Source organism: Dendropsophus ebraccatus, chromosome 11 (assembly GCF_027789765.1).
Source record: "Dendropsophus ebraccatus isolate aDenEbr1 chromosome 11, aDenEbr1.pat, whole genome shotgun sequence".
Lineage (NCBI taxonomy): Eukaryota > Metazoa > Chordata > Amphibia > Anura > Hylidae > Dendropsophus > Dendropsophus ebraccatus.
Window position 1 is genome coordinate 82,303,049 of NC_091464.1, and position 24,756 is coordinate 82,327,804.

Consider the following 24,756-nt stretch of genomic DNA (forward strand, 5'->3'; position numbering starts at 1 on the left):
AGACAGCAGGCTTCCCTGTAATATCACCATTACTGTATACAGGCAGTGGTTTACCTTTCTTCTGCAGCTTCTGAATAGCTTCTCTCCACTCTGACCTCTCATAATCCGATGACAGCAGGAACAGATAGCTCTGTAGAGAATAAATATACTTTGTTATTACAGAAAAGCTCAAGTCTGATCGTTTGGCATTTGAATACCGGTGGCTGAAGTAGTTGGATGCAGCCCTAAGGAGTACAGGAAAACATGGATACAGCCATAGGCAAATCATACATTGAAGTCTGGTAAATCCCATTACTTGCCTCTATATAATACAGAACTGGTGACTTCTGTACTAGCCATGCAATGTAATTCCCCTTACAAAGATGAGTCAAACAGATGGAAAAAAATATTTCATTTACATTTTATAAACTATAGATTAGTTTACCATTTACAGCCCATAGTAAAGTTATTTGCCATATGTGAGACATAAATGACCACTGGTATAAGGTCCCTATATATACATATGATTGCAGCGGGAAGACCAGTCAGCTGACATACATATGAAAGTTTGGCTCGGCTGAGCGTTCATGCCTTCTGACTGGATAGAGAAAGGAAGGGATATGCCACTGCCAGACTCCTTCCCAGGAACTTATCTATCGGAGATCAAAAGGATGAGGCAGATGTAACCCATAATGCCTGATCCTTCATCTGTCAGGAGGAGAATTAGATTGTCGCCACACTCATGTATGTTTGGCTGGCCCCATTGAAATGTGTGGGTTCTGTCAACTTTTTTCTTGAGTATGAGGGTTTTAAAGTGAATTTGTCAGCTTCATGTTCCAAACTGCTAGCACTGTTACATAGCTGTAAGGTCATGGAGACACGTTACTTTTTAAAGATCAGGCTTTGCTTCTACAGTGTACTAAAAGGCTATAATTTTCTTGTGCCAAGTCCAACTGATTTTAGGCAGGGACATTGACAAGTCTGGGAGGGGGAGTGAGTTGGCATTAAAGCCCTCAACAGCTCAGGGGCTTGGGAACACTGGTGTAGCTACCATGGAGGCAGATCACACAGCTGCTATGGGGCCAGTGCAGCAGGGGGGCCTGGGGCCCGCCGTGGCCATGCCTGGTCTGCATACAGGATTCATGGGGTCCCCTACATTTTTTTTGTCTAGATTAAGGAAGCACTGACAGGTATATGACAGGTAATGGGTCTCCTTGACATAACAGCTGTCTAACAGTGTCAGCAGTCTGGAACATCAGATGCGGGTTCTCTAAGTGAAAAAGGTATTAGGATCTATTTGAAAACTGATCCATCACAGCTGTCAAAAAGTTTTTTTTTAAATAAATATTAATATTTTTATATTAATAAATGTCATGAAGCTAATTTGACAGTTACTGATTCAAGTACAATAGCGCCCAATTATTACAAGCAATCTGCACCAGGTTAAAGGGGTATTTTACTAAAAATGTTTTTCTTTGAAATCAACTGGTGCCAGAGGAGCCAGAGATTTGTATTTTACTTCTATAAATAAAAAAAAAAAAAAAAAAAAAGTCTTTCAGTACTTCTCAGCTGCTGTATGTCCTGCGGTAAGTGGGGTATTCTTTCTAGTCTGACACAGTGCTCTCTGCTGCCACCTCTGTCCATGTCAGGAACTGTCCAGAGAAGCAGAAACAGAAAACCTCTCCTGCTCTGGACAGTTCCTGACATGGACAGAGGTGGCAGCAGAACAGCAGAAAGCACTGGGTCAGACTGGGAAGAATCCACCACTTCCTGCAGGACAAACAGCAGCTGATAAGTACTGGAAGACTGGCGTTTTTTTTTTTTTAATAGAAGTAAATTGGCACCAATTGATTTGAAAGAAAGATATATAGATATATATATATATATATATATATATATATATATATATATATATATATATATACATATATATATGATTTTTTTTGTGAACTACCCCTTTAAAGACTTACAGTTAGTGTCATGTCCTTGAGCGCAGCACAACATGTGTAAGCCTGGATTCTACTTATGTGTGTTTTATGTGTCAGAGGACAGTAAGATGCAACATACTCAGATAACAGGGTGGCATCACCAGTATTGTCTATCCCAGACTATAACTATATCCGTGGACTTATGATCAGGTTACATTATGCAGAACGGTTTACAGAGTTAAATATAATTTAGTATTTTGCCATGATGACATTTATCTGCAGAATAAGATGGGGCTGCTTACACAGATAAAGTGTTCCTATGTTACTTGTTGGCACAGAGATTTCTCTAAGCTTGTGGATACACACATTGCTGTGTCTGAGGCTCCCTTCATTGCTCTCGCTGTCTGTATTTGTTGGACATAGCGCACAATCCCAGTCTCCAGGTCATATGTATCCATTGACCTCCATTCACCTGGCAGATTGCAGGCTTTTAGCCTCTGTCAGTCCGGTCAGTGTAAATATACATGGTTTTACTGTATAAAACAGCACATCAAACCATGTTGTTTAATATAGAGGACTCTACTGGAGTTCATATAATACATTTTATACTTTTTTTTTTTTTACTATAAAGCGAGGCACTGTATGCCTAAATCCTCCTGTCGTATACCTCCGACAGACACTGCATAATGTTGTGTACAAGGGGTCTAAGGTGCTCTCAGCATGTCAGAAGGGATTCTGTCCATTCTTGGGTCCTTTTACCATCTTGTGAGCGGCACCACTAGGTCTCCGCATACCTGCAGGGTGACATCGGGATGCTGTCTGTCTGTCTATCATCCCAGCTTGCTCCTATATATCAGTATATATTACAATCACCAGCCCCAGGGTCACCATGGACAGGTTCCATGCCGGTACTGGGGCTGGCACCATCGCAGTGAGTATACAACTGTGCAACTATAGGTCCTGTACTATATACATAATTAATTTATTTCATCTAATAATCTGGGCACTCCCTGCACATATTTATCCCGAAAATGCTGCTCTAGGTTATTGTGTATGTTTCTTGATAGTCTCTTATATTTATCGTACACATCTGAACATACTTTGCAGACCAATGGGGTCTATCAGTGTCCCACAGATTATGATCTATGTTGTTCTTATATACTACTATACTTACCAACTTTCTCCCTGAGGAATTGTGCGCAATGACTGCCGCATAAAGAAACATGTTGGAGTGTCACTGTACTGACTAGGTACTGACTATACCATTATACATGAGTTTTTCGTATATGGGTATTGGCTATATTGGTTATAAATGAAATTATGAAATTGCCACATTTTAGCTATAGTAGGAACCAACTAGCCAACAACTGTACACCTTATATCTGTATCCCCCGTGACCAGGCCTTATACGCATCTTTGTATTTGTTTATTTGGCATTAGAGTTGGTTGCTTAATTTACTGAAACCACAAAAAGTTAGGTTTTAAAGTTTTTTTTTTTTTTTTTTGTGATTACACAAAATAGAGCCTGAGGCAGCAAAGGTTGCCCCCCAACGATGACATCACAACTAGGCGACAATTCAATACAAGTTGTCGCAAGGTTATGTACCTGCATGGAGGCACAGTCCACAATATAATCCTACAGGCACGAACACCTATCCAAAGGAGGTCATCTAACCCTCAGCTTATATCAACAGCTGCTATAATGTCTGCCCCACCTTTGTGTTCCATCCCATATGTCATTTTATCTGTTTTTTTTAAATTAATTGATTACAATAAAGATTTTTGTATACCTTTATTTACTGTGCAAGTTCTTTGGGTTTTGTTTTTTGTTTTTTTACACAGAAGCAGCAGCAACATGGAGGACATTATAGAGCAATCATAAGCAGTGTATCTGTGAATCCAGCACTGCGGTGAGGTAGTAAAACATTACTAGAAGCAAAAGCTTCCTTGTATCTATGCATCTCTCTCTTTTTCTCTCTCTCTACAGCTGCTCCCTCCTCCTGTATTATGGTCACCTATAGAGCTAATACAGGTCTCTAACTCTGTCAGTAAAACAAGGATAAGTAATCAGTGCAGAGGAGAGCAGGATACATGGAGAAAAGTTTTTTCTATCACTGCTTGTACTATAGATATATGATGTATAGATCTCGCTATCTATCTACATAGCTATCGATCTATATATACATACATAAAAACATAAGGATGGACACTACAGATATCCTGCTCTTCTATCGCAGAACATACTTTACATTTCTTAAGTTGCCTTCCCTTTCTGGCAGTGCCCTGCCAGCTGAACTTCTCAATAAGACAACATGGGGTCTACAGCTGAAACACACTCTTTGAACGCTTGGCTTTAAAGCAATGCGTCCTTGTAATTTGGACTCAAAGGCAAAGAGTGGGTTTGAAGCCAAAGCAGTGGAAGTTGTGTGTGGAGCTCGTACGGCTCCCACGCATTTGTTCCCTGGGCGTCCTGACTCACTCCTTACATCAGACACTGCAGAATTCCCCTCCTGGCATCATCCTCTCCGTATCGAAATGTTCAAAGTATGCAAATAACCATCGCTGTCTTTTCACAATCCCCAAGTGAGGAAAACCAAAGCGGATTCCTATTTGTATCTCTCATACAATACTGGCTTCATCTAGTATCTCAGCAGGGTGATACAGCTGCCAGCTCCAGGCTACCCACCACTAGGGCTTACCTTGCCATTCTTATTATGGATCCGGAAAGGAATTGTAGGGGAGAAGAGAAGAAGCCAGGACTCATACTCAAACATTTTCTTCTTCAGTCTTTCAATAGCCCGACTTGACCCTTTATTGGACTTCTGTAATAGTACATGCGAGGACAGTAGTAAGACAATGGCTCACAATATGGGACAGTGACCAGCGGAGAAACTTGTGATGCTAAACTTCACATCAAAAGTCAGATTTTTCTTTGGTTAAAATAGATACTGAATTTATAGTGTCAATTTGTATGTAATAAAGTTGTGGTGAGAATATACACTTTATTACACTGTTTCACATATTTTGTATGTCTATACAGTTCAGACAACACAATCATGAATACAGAATTTCCCTATACTGAGGGTTACACCAGTATCACATAGGGGTATCACACAAGTCCTAGGAATCTAAAGCTCTTACAAAACTGACCAATATTCCGGATAGAGGAGCTAGATTGGCGCTTGCTTACGGAGCTTACTACACAGCTCAACTATCATGCAACAAGAACTGTATATTTGTTGTGATATATTGTGATGTCTGTGCAACCCTTGCCTTAAAGGGAAACTATCAGCAGGTTTAACGAATAATACCTGCGGATAGCATCCTACTGCATAGGAGATGCAATATGTCTCTTACCTTCCTCCTTTGTGCTGTTCCTGTGCAGTTAGTAGTTTGCTCCATGGTCCTGTGAGAAAGGAGCAAAGCCCCAACCCCTATAGTGTTGATTTGGGCCACCCCCGGCTGATAATTATAATTAGATTAGATTGATTATAATTAGAGAGGGGTGGGCCAGCCAAAACTAGATTGGTGCTATGGGGTTGGGCAGTGCTTCCAACAGTCTAAGGGTGGTATTACACAAAGCGATTATCGTTCGAATAATCGTTCAATCGGTCGTATTTGAACGATTATCTTTAAGTGTAATAGTAGACAACGATTAAACGACGAACGATTGGTCGTTGGTCGTTTAATAGGTTTTGAATCTATTTTTATCGTTTGTCTTTTACACATCGTTTGCACATCGTTCGTTTGAATAAGATGTCGTTAGCCGTTCCCTGTTCATTCGCAAATTGAAAGGGGAGTGTTCTTGAATTTTGTTGCTCCAATATAACCGATAATCTTTCCGTGTAGTAAAACGAACGATTATTAGGCAACCGCTATTGCGATCGTTGGAGATCGTTTATCGTTAATCGTTAATTGAAAAAAATCGCTTCGTGTAATACCACCCTAAGGCTAGGTTCGCACTGCGTTTTCAGCATCCGTTTAACGCATCCGTTTTTTGCAAAAAACGCATGAAAAACGGATTGCAAAAAACGGATTCATTTGTGTGCATCCGTTTTTCCATTGACTTCCATTATAAAAAAAAAACGGATCCGTTTTTTTTTGGCGGACCAAAAAACGTTGCTGACCCTATTTTTCTGGACGTTAAAAAAAACGGATCCGTTAAACGGATGCTGAAAACGCAGTGTGAACCTAGCCTAACCAAAAAGCAAACTACTAACTGCACCAGAAGGCACCGAAGAGGCATAAGAGACATACTATCCTCCTCAGCGTCTCCTGTACAATAAGACAAATCAGCAGGTTAGATTAGCTTTTGCCCAGTCCTGCAGCAACCGCTGCAACTTCAGAAACAACGATCAGCCGATGATCGTTTCTTCGGCTGATTGTTGTGTTTATTAAATGGTGTGATAATCTGCCAAATCTGTCTGATTATCGCTCTGTGTAATAGGGCATTAATGGGGTTGTTCACAAAATAAAGTTTTTTCTTTCAAATCAACTGGTGCCAGAAAGTGCCAGAGATTTGTCATTTACTTCTATTAATAAAATCTCCAGTCTTCCAGTACTTATCAGCTGCTGTATGTCCTACATGAAGTGGTGTATTCTTTCCAGTCTGGAGAGCAGGAGAGGTTTTCTATGGGTTTTTTTTTCCTGCTCTGGACAGTTCCTGACATGGACAGAGGTGGCAGCAGAAAGCGCTGTATCAGATTGGAGAGAATACACCACTTCCTGCAGTACATACAGCAGCTGATAAGTACAGGAAGACTTGAGATTTTTTTTTTTTTCATAGAAGTAAATTACAAATCTCTGGCACTTTCTAGCAGCTGTTGATTTGAAAGAATTTTTTTTTGTTATAAAACCCCTTTCATAGCCTGAACTGACAGATGTCAATACTGTTAATCAGACCGGAGCTTGAAGCCATAATACGGACGCAAATATATGCATATAAGTCATTCATGTGAAACCAGACCTTTCTACTGATACAACCCTCTGACCCCAATACACTAAATCTAACCCAGGTATTGTGAAGCCTTCATGACTGATCATAAACCACTGTGAACAATAAAGCTTCTCATAAATCACATGTGAGTTCACTCGATCCGCTTACCTTTTCTTTTTGGATCTCACTTTTGAGAACGGATATCTTTGCCTTCATTTCTTCTATCTCGTGGTCTGGTGTAGCATGTAGCTGCGGGATGGGCTCTGACTCCTCCACGGTGGGGAATACCAGATCGGCCAGGGGGATATACCACTTGCAGTCATACTGCTGGTGTTTCCTGTACAAAAAAAAATAAAAATAAAATAACGTTATCTATATATCAATGAATAAAGCAGAGGTCAAGAAGGATTTCCTGCAATGATGACACCCAAAATGCAGTGGGAAGCAGCAGTAATGGCAGCCTGTATACATAGACCGATGGGGACACTGGGGCATCTGTGCTGGCTGAATGAAGGACTGAGGTGGTTTTTTATTATTATATTAGAAAATATGATATTACAGCTGCATATACACATCTCTATTATGGCTGCAAACCCAACTGCAGGTCTGACAACCAGATCTGACTGGTGACCACCCCTATATGCACTTATACCAGTTATAAACACAAAGATGATACCACAGGCAGTGAAACAAGAAGCTTACAGTTTCCGCAGCTCTGTGTCATGTTTCACCACAAGTGGCAGAATTTGGAGGAGAAACTTGTCGGCAGCACCAGCTGCATCTAGTGGCTGCCAACACTTCAAGGAAGCCAAATGTTAATTCTTATGCCTCTGCAGATATGAACATGATATTGTAAACTGTGCATAAAAAAACTATGTTGTCGGACACAAAAGGCATATGTTGGTATATAAGGGAAATAAAATAACAGCAGACACACCTACTTGGATGAGGGTTCCTAAATTTAGAGGGCACAGGGTTGGCAGTGATGGGTGTGTCTTTGTTTTGTGTCAACGACTTACACATAAAAGGGAAGGTGTCACCTAAATTTTTAATTTTTTCTCTATTCTTCTCTATTTCTATTTTCTGGCTTTCATTCTTTTTATTTCACTTTTTGTGATTTGTTATGGGGGTGGCCATTTTGCCTGGACTGTTCTTAACAGCATTTAGTGATATGCTTTACAGCAAGCCTCATGGACATAGACTACAGTAGACAGAGTCTGTCCCCTTGAGATGAATGTGAAACATTACTGAGCATGCTCTGTGACCTGTGAAGAGCTCATTCCATAGGGAGCTGCTATTGTCTCCATCTACTGGTGTCACATGACGCTGCAATGATGTACAGGTCATTTTACAGCAGCCTCCTCTTATCACTACAGACACACATGTTCACCTACCCAACAGTTGCCTTTTTGAGCTTGGCACAAAGCAAGAGGTCTGTAAACAAGAAAAGGTGTCGCAGTTTACGGGAGTTTTCTGACAGTTCAACCAGGAAGCCATCTTTTATCAGTTGTCGGGTCTGAAACATAAGTAAAGCAGATGGAAATGAACATAATTCAAAGAATGGATCATGGATACAGTAATATATCACAGGTACCATTCACCCTTGCAGTACACATGGATAGCTTTGTAAAACAAGTTGTTGTTTTTTTTTGTTTTTTGCTACACCATGTAATAGATACATTTTTACTAAATAAATCAAGCCTAATACAGCCCATGTCTTTATATACGACTGAGACTGAGAAAAAGAGAATTAAAGGGTTTCTGTCAGCTCTGTATCATGCTTAGAACTCATGTGTCGTAGAGGAAACAGATGGTATGCCTCCTCCCTCCTTCAACCTGCTCTGTATGAATGATCCATAGGGATTGGCGCCCAATACTGAGCCAAGACAGGGATTGGTGGAGGAAAGAGAAGGCATGCATACCGTGGCTCGGCATTGCCTCCTTGATACTTCAGAATTCTTGACACTTGAGCTGAAACATTTTCCTTAGAATAGACTGGAAAGAATAAACTATGATATAATAGTTTTCCAGTTTTACTTTTGTCCATTGTTTTCAGTACATTGACTTACATGGAACGCAAAGGATTTGCTGTAGTTTCATAAACTTAAAGGGGTTATCCAGGCTTAAAAAAAAAGTGGCATATTTCTTCCAGAAACTGCACCTTTTCTGTCCTCCATTTGGATGTGGTTTTGGGGTTTAGTTTCATTGAAGTTAATGGAGCTGAACTGTAATACCACACACATCCTGAGGAGAAGGGTGGTGCAGTTTTTGCCAAAAAATAGCAGTGGTTTCTTTTTTTTCTAATGCTTGGATTTCACTCTTTTAATGTACAGTATGAGTGTGAGAAAGACACCAAAACACAATCTGCATTAAAACAACATATGTAACATGTCGATTTTGCTGACGAATTGTTGTGGACTGAATACAGAGATAGGGTAAAAAAAAAATTCACCTGGTCAACACTAAAGGCCGTACTACACAGCATGATAATGAGGGGGAAGTGAGCAAAAACCTGTCAGATCAGTGCTCGCTTCCCCATCGTTCCCAGCTCGCTGCCTGTGTTATTACACGCACAGACAGCAAGCAGAGAGCAGCTTAAGAGGCAGCCCGGATGGTCTCCGGTTCAGTGGAGACAGCAGCGGTCTTCTGCCGCCGCTGCTGGTAGGTGGACCGCCGTTGATGTGATTTTTCAACATGTTGAAAGACCACGATCACCCAACATTGTGCATCATGGCTGATCATGGTCTTTTAACATGTCCTATTACATAAAATGATTATTGGCCGGTGCGGATGGTCGATAATCAGCTTGTATAACAAGGGTCTGGTACTGTGGGCTTTGCGGAACTTCAAATTAAGTCAAATCATTTCTCATGGTTTTCAAATGAACTTTTATTCTATTCCCAGTAAAGAGATTTGATCAGGTTTATTTTTAAGGCGGTTGTAATTGGATGTACATTGGAAGCCATAGAACTGTCTCTATCTCCAGCATAAAGGGCAAGTTTTTGATGACACAAGTAAGTCTCATCTTTGCACTATAAGATATCATTACACTCAGCGTTCAGTATAAGAGCCACATTGTCAGCAGAAGCACAGCTGTCTGATTCAGCTTCTGCCGCTATGCCGCCACATTGTGCTAAGAGGCCAGAACAATGGGGGGGTTTAACAGACTATATAAAAGGGTTTGTCAAGACTTATATAATTATTATTTATTTTTTTTACGTAGATCAGGATACTCGCAAAAAGCTTTCTGACATATACCGTGGTGTTTTACCAGTGTAAAAACTGATCAGATTCTCACACCCAGGTTGAGATCACACTGCATAAAGGCTTTACATCGCAGTTACACGGCAGGACAAAGGCAAATAATTTATACCACAGCAATCCTTTTCATGTTAATAGACCAAATGTAGTCTACTAGTGACCATGTTCAGTCTATTAAACTGTACCTGCCATGAAAACAAACATTTGAGATGTAGCAGAGACACGGAACTATACTTACTGTATACTTTCCAGGACTCAAAACTGTGGTCTAGTGTGCTATTGAGTCCTGCAAAATTTAACAGGAATCTGTCAGCACCCGAACCCTACCACTGGTGCTGACAGTGTGCTGTAGCTGGCACTCTCCTAATGAGCATAGTGCCTTTTGGTAATTTGTCTGTACAGTGGATTATGTACAATCTCGGCTCTCCTACTGTAATGAAGAGTCAAAAAGGAGTTGTCGCTCAGTGTTTGTTCCACAGTTCAGGACTCCTCCCTCTTCTTCATGAATAATCAATTTAGCCCGGCCTCCTGCTCACTCAGCTGGCAGTCAGAATCTGCCAACAGACGACTGATCTGCAATCAGATATAGTTGAAGCTCCTAGCCTGTGTAGGAGCTGTGGTCTAGATAAATCACCTGTCTAGAAACCACCAGCAGGTCCTTCTTTGGCTTGAATCCCCTGATGGAAATGAAATATAGGTCTTTATTTTTTCTTATTTTATCATTATTGTATCATTTTTAAAAGTGCAAATAATTCCCAATCAGCTTTAAATTACTTTCCTTTAAAAAAACAAACAAAAAAATACAATGATGAAAAAACTGGAAAAAGTAACCTATTTTATTTTTTGCATCATTGTATTAAAAAAATTTTTTTTTAAATAATTTGGATCTGATTGGGAATTCAATAACAATAATGAGGAAAAAAAGAAAAATAAAGACCTATATTTCATTTCCAGCAGGGGATTTAAACCAAAGAAAGACCTGCTGGTGGTCTCTAGACAGGCGATTTACCCCTAGACCACAGCTCCTACACATCAGAGATTCAACTACAGCTGAGTGTTTCTTTCAGACATAAGCTGCCTACAGAGGACTGATCTGCAATCAGAGACGCTGGCTGACAGCTCAGCGAGCCGGAGGCAGGGCAGCATTGATTATTCATAAAGAAGAAGGAGGAAGGAAGAAGTGGTGAGGTGTGCCAGAGTGTGGCACAAATGCTAAACCACAACTCCTCTTTCACTCTCCATTACAGTAGGAGATCCAGGATTGGGCCTAATCCACTGTACAGACAAAATTAGCAAAAGGTACCATGCCCACTAGGGGACTGCCAGCTATAGCATACTGTTGGCACCTCGAGAAGTGCCTGGGTGCTGACAGATTCTGTTTAAAGAGGCACTGTCATTAAAATATACTTTTGACATGTTAGTGTCTCTATGAAATGTCAAAAGTTTATTTTCGTGACAGTACACTAGACCACAGTTTGAGTCCTGTAAAAAATAAGTATAAAATGGGGAAATGAACAGTACATAGTCCCAAGAGATGTATGGCCAAAACGCAGGAAAAGTAATACTCACCTTACCAAGCCAGGAAAAAACATGGAGGGATTGGGGGAGTGCAGGCAAATGTACAGCAGGGAAGTGTTAAGGTGAGTACTACTCCTTTTGTTCTTCTGATCTTAATGCTGTGTTTTTCCCACTACTGTGAGCAAGTCTAAATTTTAATAACCAGTCCCAAAGCATCTATAACCCTGAAAACAACCATAGCTGCATTTATATAGCCTGAAGCAGAAACATATAAATCTTTGCCACTTGTAACATTGGTAAGCCTTTTTCTTACTCTCTGGCAGCAAAAGAACATTAAGTTTGATAGACATACTACGCAAGCAAAAAGACAAGATTCTGACATCTGCTACCTGTGGCCATCCACCAGCTGTGCTTTACTTAGTATTGTCGCCTGGAAATCGTGATGGGGCTTGTCTAATACAATGACTTTCTCAGGAAAAATATATATATTTTATTTGCATATATATATATATATATATATATATATATATATATATATATACACAGATGTAGCCAGGGTTAACATGATCCCTGACTCAACAATTGTGTCAGGGAGCTATGCTAAGTCAATTTGAGTGTCAAGTTAAATGAGATAATTGTGATCAAGTTAACCCTGGCTACATCTGTATATATGTGTGTGTGTGTGTGTGTGTATACTGTGTGTGACTGACCTACAATGCAGATAATGCCATTATATGATGTATCCGGTTATGTATTATAGGATGATGGTCACACACAGACTCTGGAAAGGGGTGATGGTGTTTTATGAAAAAAGCTGTCATGTTTTTATAATCCATAACTTATTCCATGGAACTATGGTCCGAACAGGCTAAAACTGTTTGGTGTAATGCGTTCAGCAAACAAACATTTGTTCACTGGCTGATTTTCCCTTATCTGCAAAAAAGGAAAATCTTTTTTTTTTTTTTTTTAATAAAAAAAGGTATAAAAACACCTAGAGCCCAAATAAAAGCCTGATATGTGGCTCAACCCAAGGGGCAAGTTAGATAAGTGCTACTCAGACTCAAGCTTATCCCATGGAATGAAGACCTGAAAAATGTCTCCCTGTCCAATGTATGTTTCCCAGGATAGCAGATAATATCTGTTTGTTTTCAACATTTTCAAAAAGGGTAGCAGATAAAGGGTCATACAGTCCCGGGACCCGTATCTCACCTCGCCCTTAGGTGTTGTCACTGCAGTTCTCCGTGGATCAATGTCCTCATTGATACTAGATAGAAAATTTTGAGAGATGCGAAGTGCATCTTGAAGCAATGGATAGTCAGGGTGGTCAACAGGTGTATGTTTCAGAAGGTCCTGTAACATTAGAGGAAAGGTCACAGAAGTATTAGTAAGGTCAGATAATAAAGCATCAAGTACATTTCCACATTCAGGCTTCATCTAAGACCATCTATGTCACCTATATAACATGCATTTTCTGCATTATATGAGTGGGATATGACATGCTGTACTGATTTAACTTCAAAAATTAAAGGAGCGAATAGTAGGAAGTCAGAGCCCCACATGTACCTAGGGATATTAAGGATAATTATAATTATAAATGATTTGGTTATTTTCTCCTAGAAACAATGGACCGTGGACACCTTTGAAAAATTTTTTTGTTCTTGCTTTGTACTTATGTTGCAAAAACAAACTAACATTTTCTCCACAGGTTTTTATTTAAGATTTAGCTTTGTTCCTCTTGTACAGCCTCTACAGTTTGCTGTATGAGCTCTATTTTCTCTCTATACTTTTATACACCTTATACCCCACTTTCAGTGTACCTTTTCTGTGTTCCCCTCTTTTTCTCCAGCCTATGTAAGCAGTATTCCTCCTCTCCCCTAATCCACTATATGAGCTGGTGTGTAAGCACATCACCATTGCTATCTCTAACACTGAAAGAGCAGTGGATATATTTTTCTCTGAGTAGTAGGTAAATGATACAAAATTTCTAACAAAGACTATTTAGAAATCTGCTTTATTTTGTGTTCAGGAAACAAATATACACACAAAACAAAACTATTTGTGCAATGCTGTCCATAGAGTTTAAAGGACAACTCCAGCCAAAACGTATTTTTTAAGATGGTATTACATAAGGAAAGTTAGACAAATTCCCAATGTACATTAATTATGGGAAAATCACATATACTGCTATTTCCCTTAATTTAGAAGAACAGGCAGGCTTCAGATTCTCTAAAAAACCGTGATGTCACATCAGGTGTAATTCACACAGTGTCCAGCAGGGGGCGCACTATATGTAGAAGTCTATGTAGTGTATGCACCTCAGTGGTCCCTTCTATGACAATGAAGATACAGAGCTATTTCCTAACAGGCTGCACTATCAATCTCTCAGTGCAGTAAGCCTTACTATCTCCCATCAATGTGGTGTTTAGCATCCATGTGATTTATGAGTCACAGCTTCCAATTTATACTCATTATACCAGACGCTGACCTAAAACAGAGACTGGGAGTAAATCCCCTATATACTAGTAGCAATGAAAAAGGACTCTTTTGTATTACAATACTCAGTGACGGAAAACAGTTCTGGGAATCTAAACCGGAAAATACATGATTTCCACTTGATTCCATTTACACAATTCTCTAGAAACAAGTGTTTCTCCTAAGGGGCTCAAAGCATGGCTCAATGGCAGAAACAGATAAATGGATTATGATTAAAGGGTTCGAAAGATATGAGGTGATTATTCGCTCTCATAGACAACAGTTTGGGTTTGAGTCTGGGTGTAAATACTTTGGGGAAATATTTACTAATATGTGTGCAAATAGAACTTGTAGGAAACTGAAAGAAAACCTGGTGCATTTCAGCAGTCAGTTAGGGCAGGCAGTCTAGGTAGCGGGTGTAGAAGAGGGCAGGCAGTCTAGGTAGTGGGTGTAGAAGAGGGCAGGTAGTCTAGGCAGCAGGTGTAGAAGAGGGCAGGTCGCCTAGGCAGCAGGTGTAGAAGAGGGCAGGCCATCCAGACAGAGGGTGTAGAAGAGGGCAGGCCATCCAGACAGCGGGTGTAGAAGAGGGCAGGCCATCCAGACAGCGGGTGTAGAAGAGGGCAGGCCATTCAGACAGCGGGTGTAGAAGAGGGAAGGCCATCTAGGCAGCAGGTGTAGAAGAGGGCAGGCCATCCAGGCAGCAAATGTACAATTAGGCAAGCCGCCTAGGCAGAGAGTGTAGAAGAGGGAAGGCCATCTGGGCAGCAGGTGTAGAAGAGGGCAGGCCGCCCAGGCAGCAGTTGTGGAGGAGGGCAGGCCGCCAAGGCAGCGGGTGTGGAGGAGGGCAGGCCGCCAAGGCAGCGGGTAAAAAGGAGGGCAGGCCACCAATGCAGCAAGGGTAGAAGAAAGCAGGCAGCCCAGGCAGCAGGTATAGAAGAAGGCATACCGCCCAGGAAGCAGGTAAAGAAGAGGGCAGGCCACCCAGGCAGCAGATGTGGAAGAAGACAGGCCGTCTAGGAAGCCGCTGTAGAAGAGGGCAGGCTGCCTAGGCAGCAGAAATAGAAGAGGGCAGGCCACCCAGGCAGCAGATGTGGAAGAAGACAGGCCGCCTAGGAAGAAGGTGTAGAAGAGGGCAGGCTGCCTAGTGTGCAGTTTTAGAAGAGGGCAGGTCACCCAGGCAGCAGATGTAGAAGGAGGCAAGTTGCAAAGGCAGCAGGTATAGAAGAGGGCTTTGTTAGGGTATTGTGCGGACTCCATACCATAAACCAGCTTTTATGGGTGACATGTTTTACAACCATTGTCAAGGGATTACTCTCTATAATAGGTATAATGGCTTGTGAACGTTACTGCTGTGAAAACTGAAATGGAATTTTTAGTTACAAGTGCGAGTCAGGTTGTATGGGATCACACATTGCTACTTACATGAAGCACTAAGGTACTCCGGGTCACACGATCAATAGGTTTGTACAGCAGAGCTAAAATGAGAAAAAAGGAAAAGGGCATTAAGAGCAGATACGCTACAAGAACCAAGGGAGAAACGGGGGCAGACTGTGCATATAAAGAGGACGCTGGGAAAGGAACACTTAAGTATAGAATGTGAAAGTTTTTGCATTCTGTATTCAGAACAGCTCTTCTCTATACTGTCAACATCCATAACCCTCGAGGAATACCCTATACCAAGAACCCAGTTCTACAAATACTTACAGTTGCGCCACGCTTGTGAGGGGGTGGGGGGGTTGGGGGGGTGGGTAGTTCTCACACGGGAACGGGTTCATGTTCCACCCCTACATATTGTTGGCACCTGTACGTCAGCTTCAGGTCTCATATCTATTTTATACCTTCATATCCATGAAAAATTCTTAGAACAACATCTTCTAACTATAAAAGAAAAATGGGAGGCTGATTTGGGCCCGTTAGAGGATGATCTCTGGAAGGAGGTTTTGAGTATGACCCCCCCAGTTGTCTGTGGGTGAACAGCATCGTTTATCGCAGTTATATTTATTGCACCGTGTGTATAGGACCCCTGCCTTCCTGTTTAAGGTAGGGATCCGACCGGATGCGCTGTGTCCTAGATGTCGGAGGGATGAGGGGGGGTTCCTATATGTTTTGGCGATGTCCTAAATTGACTAGATACTGGCGAGAGGTTGCCTCTACCATTCAGAAGGTGTTCACTATTCAGATAGAGCAATCCCCCCTGGTTTGTATCTTGGGCTATGTCGAAGACATTGTTCTTACAGCTTCTGAGAAAATAGCCGTAGCCCGTATACTCTATATGGCCAGGAAGTTGATAGCCCAGTCCTGGCTAGACCAGACTCCCCCAACTCTATCCTCATTTATAGCTAAGGTAAATTGGCTCATAGCCAATGAGAAATATGCTAAGGAAAAAAGGGAAGCTCTGAAGAAATTTGAAAAGATCTGGGCACAGTGGCTTGATACGTCAGGACTAGCGCCCGCATCGCTTACTAGGGGCAGGACCCCCCCCTCGCCCTCGGATGGAGTAACATTGGGCAGGTAAACTGTCTCTGATGATTGTTAGATGGCTGAGCATTAGTCTAATCTGCATCCACAGTTATGGAGGCCAATTACGATCACGTTCTTTCCTCGTGATGCTCCTTTTTTAAAGGATGGACTTTATGATGCACTGTATGGGACATTGCCAAACGGTTCTTTGTTCTCGTTTTATTTGTTTATTTGTGTATGTTGTCTCTTCCGGGGGTGTCTGTTCTCCACCCCTGCTGTTGTTGTCTGACTAAAATTGAAAAAACCTTAATAAAGATCTTCTTGATTTAAAAAAAAAAACAAAAAAAACATCCATAACCCTCAGTTCAATATGCTGGTGCATAGACAGATGGCTGGGTAGGTATAGTGTCAAGATCACTGTAGACATTGCTATATCCCATATAAAAGAAAAAAAGAACAAAGAACAAAAGAGAAAACATACTGGGAAATAGGAGGAGTGCAAAGAATTATAAAGACTGCAATTATTTAGAAACTTCACTACTCCCTACTCTTCTCTACATACAGATGGTGCATAGCCATAGAATGAGAACATACCGTACAGTATATTATATAGCTTTATAATAAGCAGTGCAGGAAATGGCAGGTTAGGATTAAAGGGGTATTCTGCTCAAACATAACTTATGATATTTTGCTGTCCATGGTGAGACTAACAATTCCTTCCATACTTGCTATTATCTATTCAGACTCCTCCCCCCAGTTCTCAGCTGCTGCTTTCTGCTGAAGACACAAAAATCTGTCTATGAGCTTTTCTCTCTGTCTCCCCCTCCTCCCCCCTCCCTTCTGAGACAGATGATGTAAATAAGTCCCTGACTGGCTTTAGCTGCAGCATTGTAGCTTCTTTGTAATGCTAGGAGGGTTATTCTGAAGTCAAACTGTTAATGAACTCACTGTGATTAGTCCTCCCAGCATTACAAATAAGCTACAATGTTGCAGATAAAGCCAGCCAGGGACTTGTTTACTAATCTGTCTCAGAAGGGAGAGAGGAGGAGGAGGCGACAGAGAGAAAAGCTAGCACACAGATATTTGTGTTTTCAGCAGAAAACAGCAGCTGAGAACTAGGGGAAGGAGACTGAATAGATAATAACAAATATGGAAGGAATTGTTAGACTCATTATGGGTGGCAACATACCAAAAGTTATGGCCGACAACCCCAAAAAAAAAGTCCTGCCTAAACGACATACAGTGCAACAAAACCATATATAAAATCGAAAAAAAATTGCACAATTATTTAGAAGTATAACAAAGTCCTTTTTTGTAAATTAGGTATATGTAAATAAAGGACTTTGTTATACTTCTAAATAATTGTGCAATTTTTTTCGGTTTTCTATACCAAAAGTTATGTTTGAGTGGAAGACCCCTTTTAAGTTGAGCAAATGTACAAAAATATTTATCAAAACACCAGTCTAATAAATTGTATAGTCATTCCCCGGAAAGGGGAACCAGAGCACTTTGAAAGTGGAACAACTTTTCCAAGTATAAATGGATCAATATTCAATTCATTAGATTCAGTTATGGCAAAACTTTTTATAGATTCGTTAAAATTAAGTAATTTAAGGTCATCAAAGCTCCAATATCTCTTCTGTCTCTCATGATGTATTGCTGCCAGCTACACAAACCGTAACAATAGGTGATAAATAAGCATAACAAAACAAGCACAAAAAAACAAAAAACAAAAAGAAAGATCAGCTCAGCGAGTGGCCTCAGAGCTGTCATCTGTCCTAGAACAAAGACACAAAAGACACAAACAAACCACATTACGCTGTTATTGACACTTTAAGAGCTCTTCACCTGCTTGTTCTTTTACAAAACAAAGGTGAGACTTGAACAATAGTGATCAGTATTACGACTGTCATTGCAGCCAACCATATCCCAGCGGTATGCTGTCTAATAGGAGGGGAACATAAAGGCGGGAGGAAGAAATTCATCCATCATGCCAAGAGCTCCTTACTTCTAGACGTCAATGGGCACTTTATTTACTCTGAAAAATAGTGCACCAGCGTAAAGGATAAAATGTGGAAACACAGACTACAACTCCCATCATGCCTGGACAGCCAAAGCTTTAGCTGTTCAGGCAGGATGGGAGTTGCAGTTTTGCAACAGCTGGAGAGCCAAGGTTCCCTACCCCTGATCTACCAAGTTTGGCGAGCCTTGGAGAACACGAAAGTCTACATTTTCTACATTATAAGTATTGCAATGACAGCAGAAAGTATTAGCAATGACAAATGCATCGCCCCAAACCTAAAAAGCTAACAAAGCACAGTAAAAATTTATAGCCTGGCTGTATGAGTGGCAAAAGAATCATTAGGATCAGAATAGCATTGTAAACACGGACAGGTCCCGGAGTGCCAATAAACCAAAATAATTGTATTGTAGACATCTTACAAACGGCCCATCCAGAGCCTCCTGTTACACTGCTGTCATATTAGCAGCCACTCCTGGCAGATAGATATTCAACCACAGTGAGTGTGGTCACCGGATAGGAAAATAATAAGTCACATTCACTACTCGTGGTACACATTCACTACTATGTCTCCGTGGTAAAGGCTCATGTATCACACAGATATCTACTAGACAGTCAGATACTTACATTGTTCTTTTCTCTTATCTATTTTAAAGTATAGCTGTCATTTACCTTTTTTTTTTTTTGCAGAAATCAATAGTAGAAGTAATTTTAAGAAACTCTGTAATAGGTTTTATTAGGCAAAAACACTTCTTTCTGTACTCAAAAAGCTGTTTTCCAGCCCCCCCTCACTGTTCATTATCAGACAAAGCCGTCTTCATTACAGAGGAGCAAAGTGAAGACTAGTTTGCCGAGTCCATTAGAACCTATGGAGCGGTGAGGGGCCATGGGGGATGAGTGAGAAGGGAGAGCAGAGAAGCAGCTGTACAGTTTGGAGACTAAGCAGATTAAAATGCTGGATTCACAGGTCAGAAAGGTCAGTGCAGGTCTTGGAGCTTGGTGAGAGAAGATTGCAGGATGATGTGCTGTGCAGGGTTGCCTTTTCTCCTATCCTTGCTTACTCACACCCCTTGACCCCTCCACCAACCATAGACCACAATGGACACAGAAATCCTGCTTCTTCTGAAGTGGGGGGTAGGAAAAAGCTTTTTGAGGACATAAGGAAACTCTTTTGCTTAATAAAACCTATTACAGAGTTGCTTAAAATTACTTGTACTATTGATAGTTACTGATGTCTGAAAAATGACATTTGAATGACAGTTTTGCATTAAGTACATTATTATGGGGGCGATCATCTTTCCTAAGCTGCTTTTAACAGCATTTAAATACAGTATAGGCACATCATACTAGAGGGGACCCTACTGACTTCTATTTTCAGGCATGCTCTGAGACCTGTGCAGGGAGGGGAAGCAGTTAAGCTGTGACCATCACATATTGTAAATGGCCTAATTCCATCTGATTTATATTTGGTAACATCTTTCATCATAAAACAAAATCGTGTTCACTCGCAGCTCTGTTACGTAACCCAGACAGACTCCCAACGACCTGACAGTATATAGAGAGTCCTGCAGAATCCAGGCTAGGTGTCCAAACAGCAATTAATTGTATTTCTTACAGCTCTACTCTGTGAATGAGATGGAATAAATACTGTTTGGACACATACTCTGGAGGCTGCAGGACTCTCTATAGACTGTAAGGGCATATTGGCTGCACTGGGGATTGCGGCAGTCGCGGCAAGATTCTTCACAACTAGCCTGGCCTATTGAACACATGTCTGAATCCTGTTGGACTTTGATTAGTGTGATTAGACTCTTCATGCAAGTTTATGGGGCAATTCAAGGTCTGATGGACACAGAGCAGGGAGAGACGAATGCCGCAACTGAAAAGTTCTCACCACAAAGCAGGAAGTGTCAGCTTAGTTTTTAAGCCAGAATGTAAACCGCAAGATTTCAGGATTGTTTTTAATACAAAATATCACCAAAATCCCTTTAAAAACCTAATTTAATCAATAGGTAAGGTTTAACCTCTGGGGAGATGGCGGAATCCGTAGAATGGAGTCTATGGCACAGGCGGAGATGCGGGCAAGCAAGCTGTGAAATCCGCGACAGGGTTATCTACCTAGATTCCATAGTGTGCACATATCCTTAGAATCCAGACACAGGTTTAATAAGGCTAAAGGCCCTATTAGACGGGCCGATCTGGAGGAGGAAGTGAGCTCCAACCTGTCAGATCAGCGCTCGCATGCTCCTATTTCTTGCTGTCGGCGCTATTACACACGCTAACAGCAAGAGGGTAAGAGCAGGGGGCAGCGGAGAGCTGCGGGTGTGGCCCATAGAAGATAGCGGTGGTCTGTTGCCGCTGCTCCTATTACGTGGGGCGTCAACCAGCAGTCCGTCCCTATCGTTTTAGGTTTGTTTTTTTTTCAACATGTTGAAAGACAAGAATCAGCTGACATCAGGCATGTCGGCTGATCATTGAATTTTAACAGGAGCTATTACACCAAGCGGATTGGCCAGGTGCAGCTGCTAATCACTTGGTGTAATAGGACCTTTAGAATCCATTGGTCGGGGGGGAGGGGGGTTCATAGTGACATAGTGCAAAGCTTCTAAGGGTTCTATTACACAGAACGATAATCGACCCTATCCGGCCGATTATCGTTCCGTGTAATAAAGAACGATCAGCTGATGACTTCTATAGGTTATGACCTATAATTGTCGCTACGTGTAATAGCGGTGCACAACCAGCGCTGACGATATACATTACCTACCCAGGCTGCAGGGCTCCTCTTGCTAGGTGCTTCTCCCCGGGTCCGCGTGCTCCAGCTTCAGAGCAGTCTATCTCAGCTAACAGGCCGGGACCACCAAGGCCAGTGATTGGCTGAGCGGCCTGTCAGCTGAGATAGGCCGCGCTGAAGCTGGAGCGCGCGGACCCGGGGAGAAGCACAGAGAAAGAGGAGCCCTGCAACCGGCACAGGTAATGTATAAAGTTTAAGCAAGGGCTGAAAGGACATCAGTAACGTTGTCCCTGCAGCCCTTGTTAAACAATTATCGGGCTGTGTAATAGGCCCAGTAATCTGCTAGATCGGCGCTCGTTTACATTTATTATTGGGCCCCCATTGCCCCGTGTAATAGTACCCTAAGCAGCTTCCTCAGATGACTGCAAACAACTTATTCTACACCATCTGACCCATATTGAAATAGTAGTAAAAAGAATATTGCCAATAATGTCCCAATCCTCTTGACTCCTTATAAATGAGCTGAATAATTACCTGTGAGCTGAAGGATAACCGCACATCGCATTGTGGCCCGAGGCTACGAGAACCAGAGAAATTGCCCTACTTTCCGACAATGATTATGGCTGAGACTGCACATCTCTCATTAGCGCTGATGTTAATTGTAGCTGGCCATATTCCAGACACTATGGGGAAATCAAGGGCAAGAAGCAAATCTAAATCACTGATGCAACAAAGGATCGCTGCCTCCAATCATGGCTGGAGTTTGCAGATCCCATCCGTCAACAAATGAAGATATATTTCCTTATCTGACACCATTGTTCCCCCGGGAATAATAATGCTGATACCTGCCTGGCTGCTCGGCCCTGAAATATGCCTGAGGCACAGAGATAAGCGCTATCCACTCACATGGTGACACTAGCAAAAAAGACTACTAATCCTGGTCAAATCCTCCGTGAACTAACCCTGAAGGTGGCGTATACTGAATCTCATGAGATACATTGTAAAAAAGGGTGGGCAACAATTATCTATCTATCTATCTATCTATCTATATCTATCAATCATCCATCTCCTACCTATATCTATCAATCATCCATCTCCTATCTATCCATCTCCTATCCATCCATCTCTTTAGATCTATCTATCTATCTATCCATCCATCCATCTATGGTGTGTATAGTGGGAGCAGCACTCATGCAGTGTGCACTGTGGAACCACTTGTGCACAGCTATGTAGACAGCTCTCTGCTTGAGAAAGCTCTGATTGTATGAGCGAAACGTTGCACCAGTGGGAGGAATAAACCTGTTTGTTTGATTTCATCTAGTGCCGCAGTGGTTTATCTTGTGTATCTTTCCATCTCCTATCTATCTCTATCTCTCTCTCTAAATATATAGGATTAAAGAAACTACAACATCCCTGCAGTTGGCTGTGAGGGCATCCTGAAAACTGTAGTTTCCCAAAAGCTAGGGAGCCACAGGTAGACGACCATTGCTACATGGGGTGATAAAGAAATTAATGCCTAAATAGTATATTGGAAAGCACATATCATCCATTTTAGAAACTTTTTTTTTTGAACAAGGTACTAAAAATGTTTCAAGAGTTAAATCGTTCACCATTTTCTCTTTCAAATCTTCTGGTGCCAGAAATTTTTAATTTACTTCTATAAAAGAATTTAAATTATTCCAGTACTTATCAGCTGCTGTATGTCCCGAAGTAAGTGGTATTCTTTCCAGTCTGGAGAGCAGGAGAGGTTTTTTTTTATGGGGATTTGCTACTGCTCTGGACAGTTCCTGACATGGACAGAGGTGGCAGCAGAGAGCACTGTGTCAGACTGCAGGGAATACACCACTTCCTGCAGGACATACAGCAGCTAATAAGCACTGGAACATTTGAGATTTATAAATAGAAGCAAATTACAAATCTATATAAGTTTTTGAAACTAGGTTTTTAAAAGAAAAAGGTTTTTTTCCAGAATCTCTCTCATATATATGTTTTACAGAAAAAAATAAAAAATAAAAAAAATTTTTTAGTTACCATCCACACACAGTGGTTTTCCATAACCCGATGTAAAGCACCAGTAATCCAAGGGAAGGGGCCAGGAGTGGCCACAGGACGTAAGGAGAAAAGCGGTACCGGATGAGAAATATGTAGTCCGGGGTGATGCGTTTCTCCTACTTCGTCCCAAGTACCGGTATGGTTATCTTGTGCAAATCCTTAGTCACCATTTACACACAATAGTTTTCCATAATCTGTTGTATATTACAAGCAATCTGTGGGAAGGGGCCTGGAGTGGCCACAGGACGTAAGGAGGAAGCGGTACCGGATGAAACATATAGTCCGGGGTGATGCGATACTCCTAATACCGTCCCAAGTACCGGTATGATTGTCTTGTATATGTATTTATGGTGACTATTCACATTATACATATGTGGTTTGTATGGGAACGATCAGCCATCATTGCAATAGCGGCGGTACCGGACGATATGAAAGCCCGGGGTGATGCCGCTTTCCTGCATCAGGCTGTTTGAAGTACCAAGTTCTACCACTACTACAACCAACATCTCTGTCAGGGATCTTAACATGATGGGTGTCATTGTTTATACACGGAGCGCTGACATGCGCACAACTGCCTGGGTTTACGTCCTTCCTCCACTGGTGGTGAGCCGGAGCCGCTACAATGGACTGTGCTTATAATACTGAGATGTATTTAATATGAATTTTAATGATACTTTGCCGCCCGACTCAAGCGGTTATCACTACACCTGAGCACTTGTATATTATAGAATGTACTTATGTATTCACTTGTATCGATTTTTTATATTTTTTGTTTGCTTGTCAAACCTTAATCACGTGCACTTATGCACCAATCACTGTTGAGCACTGATTTATACACCTGTATAAAAGGATCTGCTGTTTGATGTATAGTCACGCTTGAAAAAGACGACGGAGGTCGTTGAAACGTTGCTTTGACTTTTTGTGCTGTTTTCACCATGCAATAAATCACGTTTGATTTGCTATGTGGGAATTTCTACGCATCATATATTATATATATATATATATATATACACATACACACACACAAACCAACTTCTTAGTTCTACTGAGCAGTCATGTCATTCATGCCACTAATGGCAGATGGTATGAGAAGCAAGTGTGGGCCTGTATTACAGGCTATGCAGCTTTACAACGCTCCACGTGTATGAACAAATGAAAAACTGGTGTATTACAATAATAACGCAGATAGGAAGGAATCTCACAGGAAAACAAAACAAGTTATAAGGGTTTATATCTAAGAAGGAAGAATGAATCATCATCCTTTATAATCCCAGAATAATGAATGAATCACTGAGCTCACAGCGGTGCAGACAAAAAAAGGTTAAAACGACTGACATTACAAGCCGGCTGCATGTAGACAGACTCCGCTAACACCGCACAGGCCTTTAACATCAAG

The 24,756-nt window shown here is 41.4% G+C and overlaps 1 protein-coding gene across 5 annotated transcripts in view; it reads right to left on the reverse strand.

The window, feature by feature from the left end:
• Positions 1-24,756, reverse strand: part of ABR (ABR activator of RhoGEF and GTPase) — a 278,755-nt gene that overhangs the window by 58,673 nt on the left and 195,326 nt on the right. For all 5 annotated transcript variants that reach the window (XM_069946113.1, XM_069946114.1, XM_069946116.1 and 2 more), the window contains 6 exons: positions 15,517-15,569; positions 12,832-12,972; positions 8,238-8,359; positions 7,012-7,180; positions 4,607-4,729; positions 55-130 (listed from right to left, as the gene is read on the reverse strand). In XM_069946113.1, coding sequence (XP_069802214.1) covers positions 55-130; positions 4,607-4,729; positions 7,012-7,180; positions 8,238-8,359; positions 12,832-12,972; positions 15,517-15,569 — 684 coding nt within the window. The remainder of the gene's footprint in view (positions 1-54; positions 131-4,606; positions 4,730-7,011; positions 7,181-8,237; positions 8,360-12,831; positions 12,973-15,516; positions 15,570-24,756) is intronic.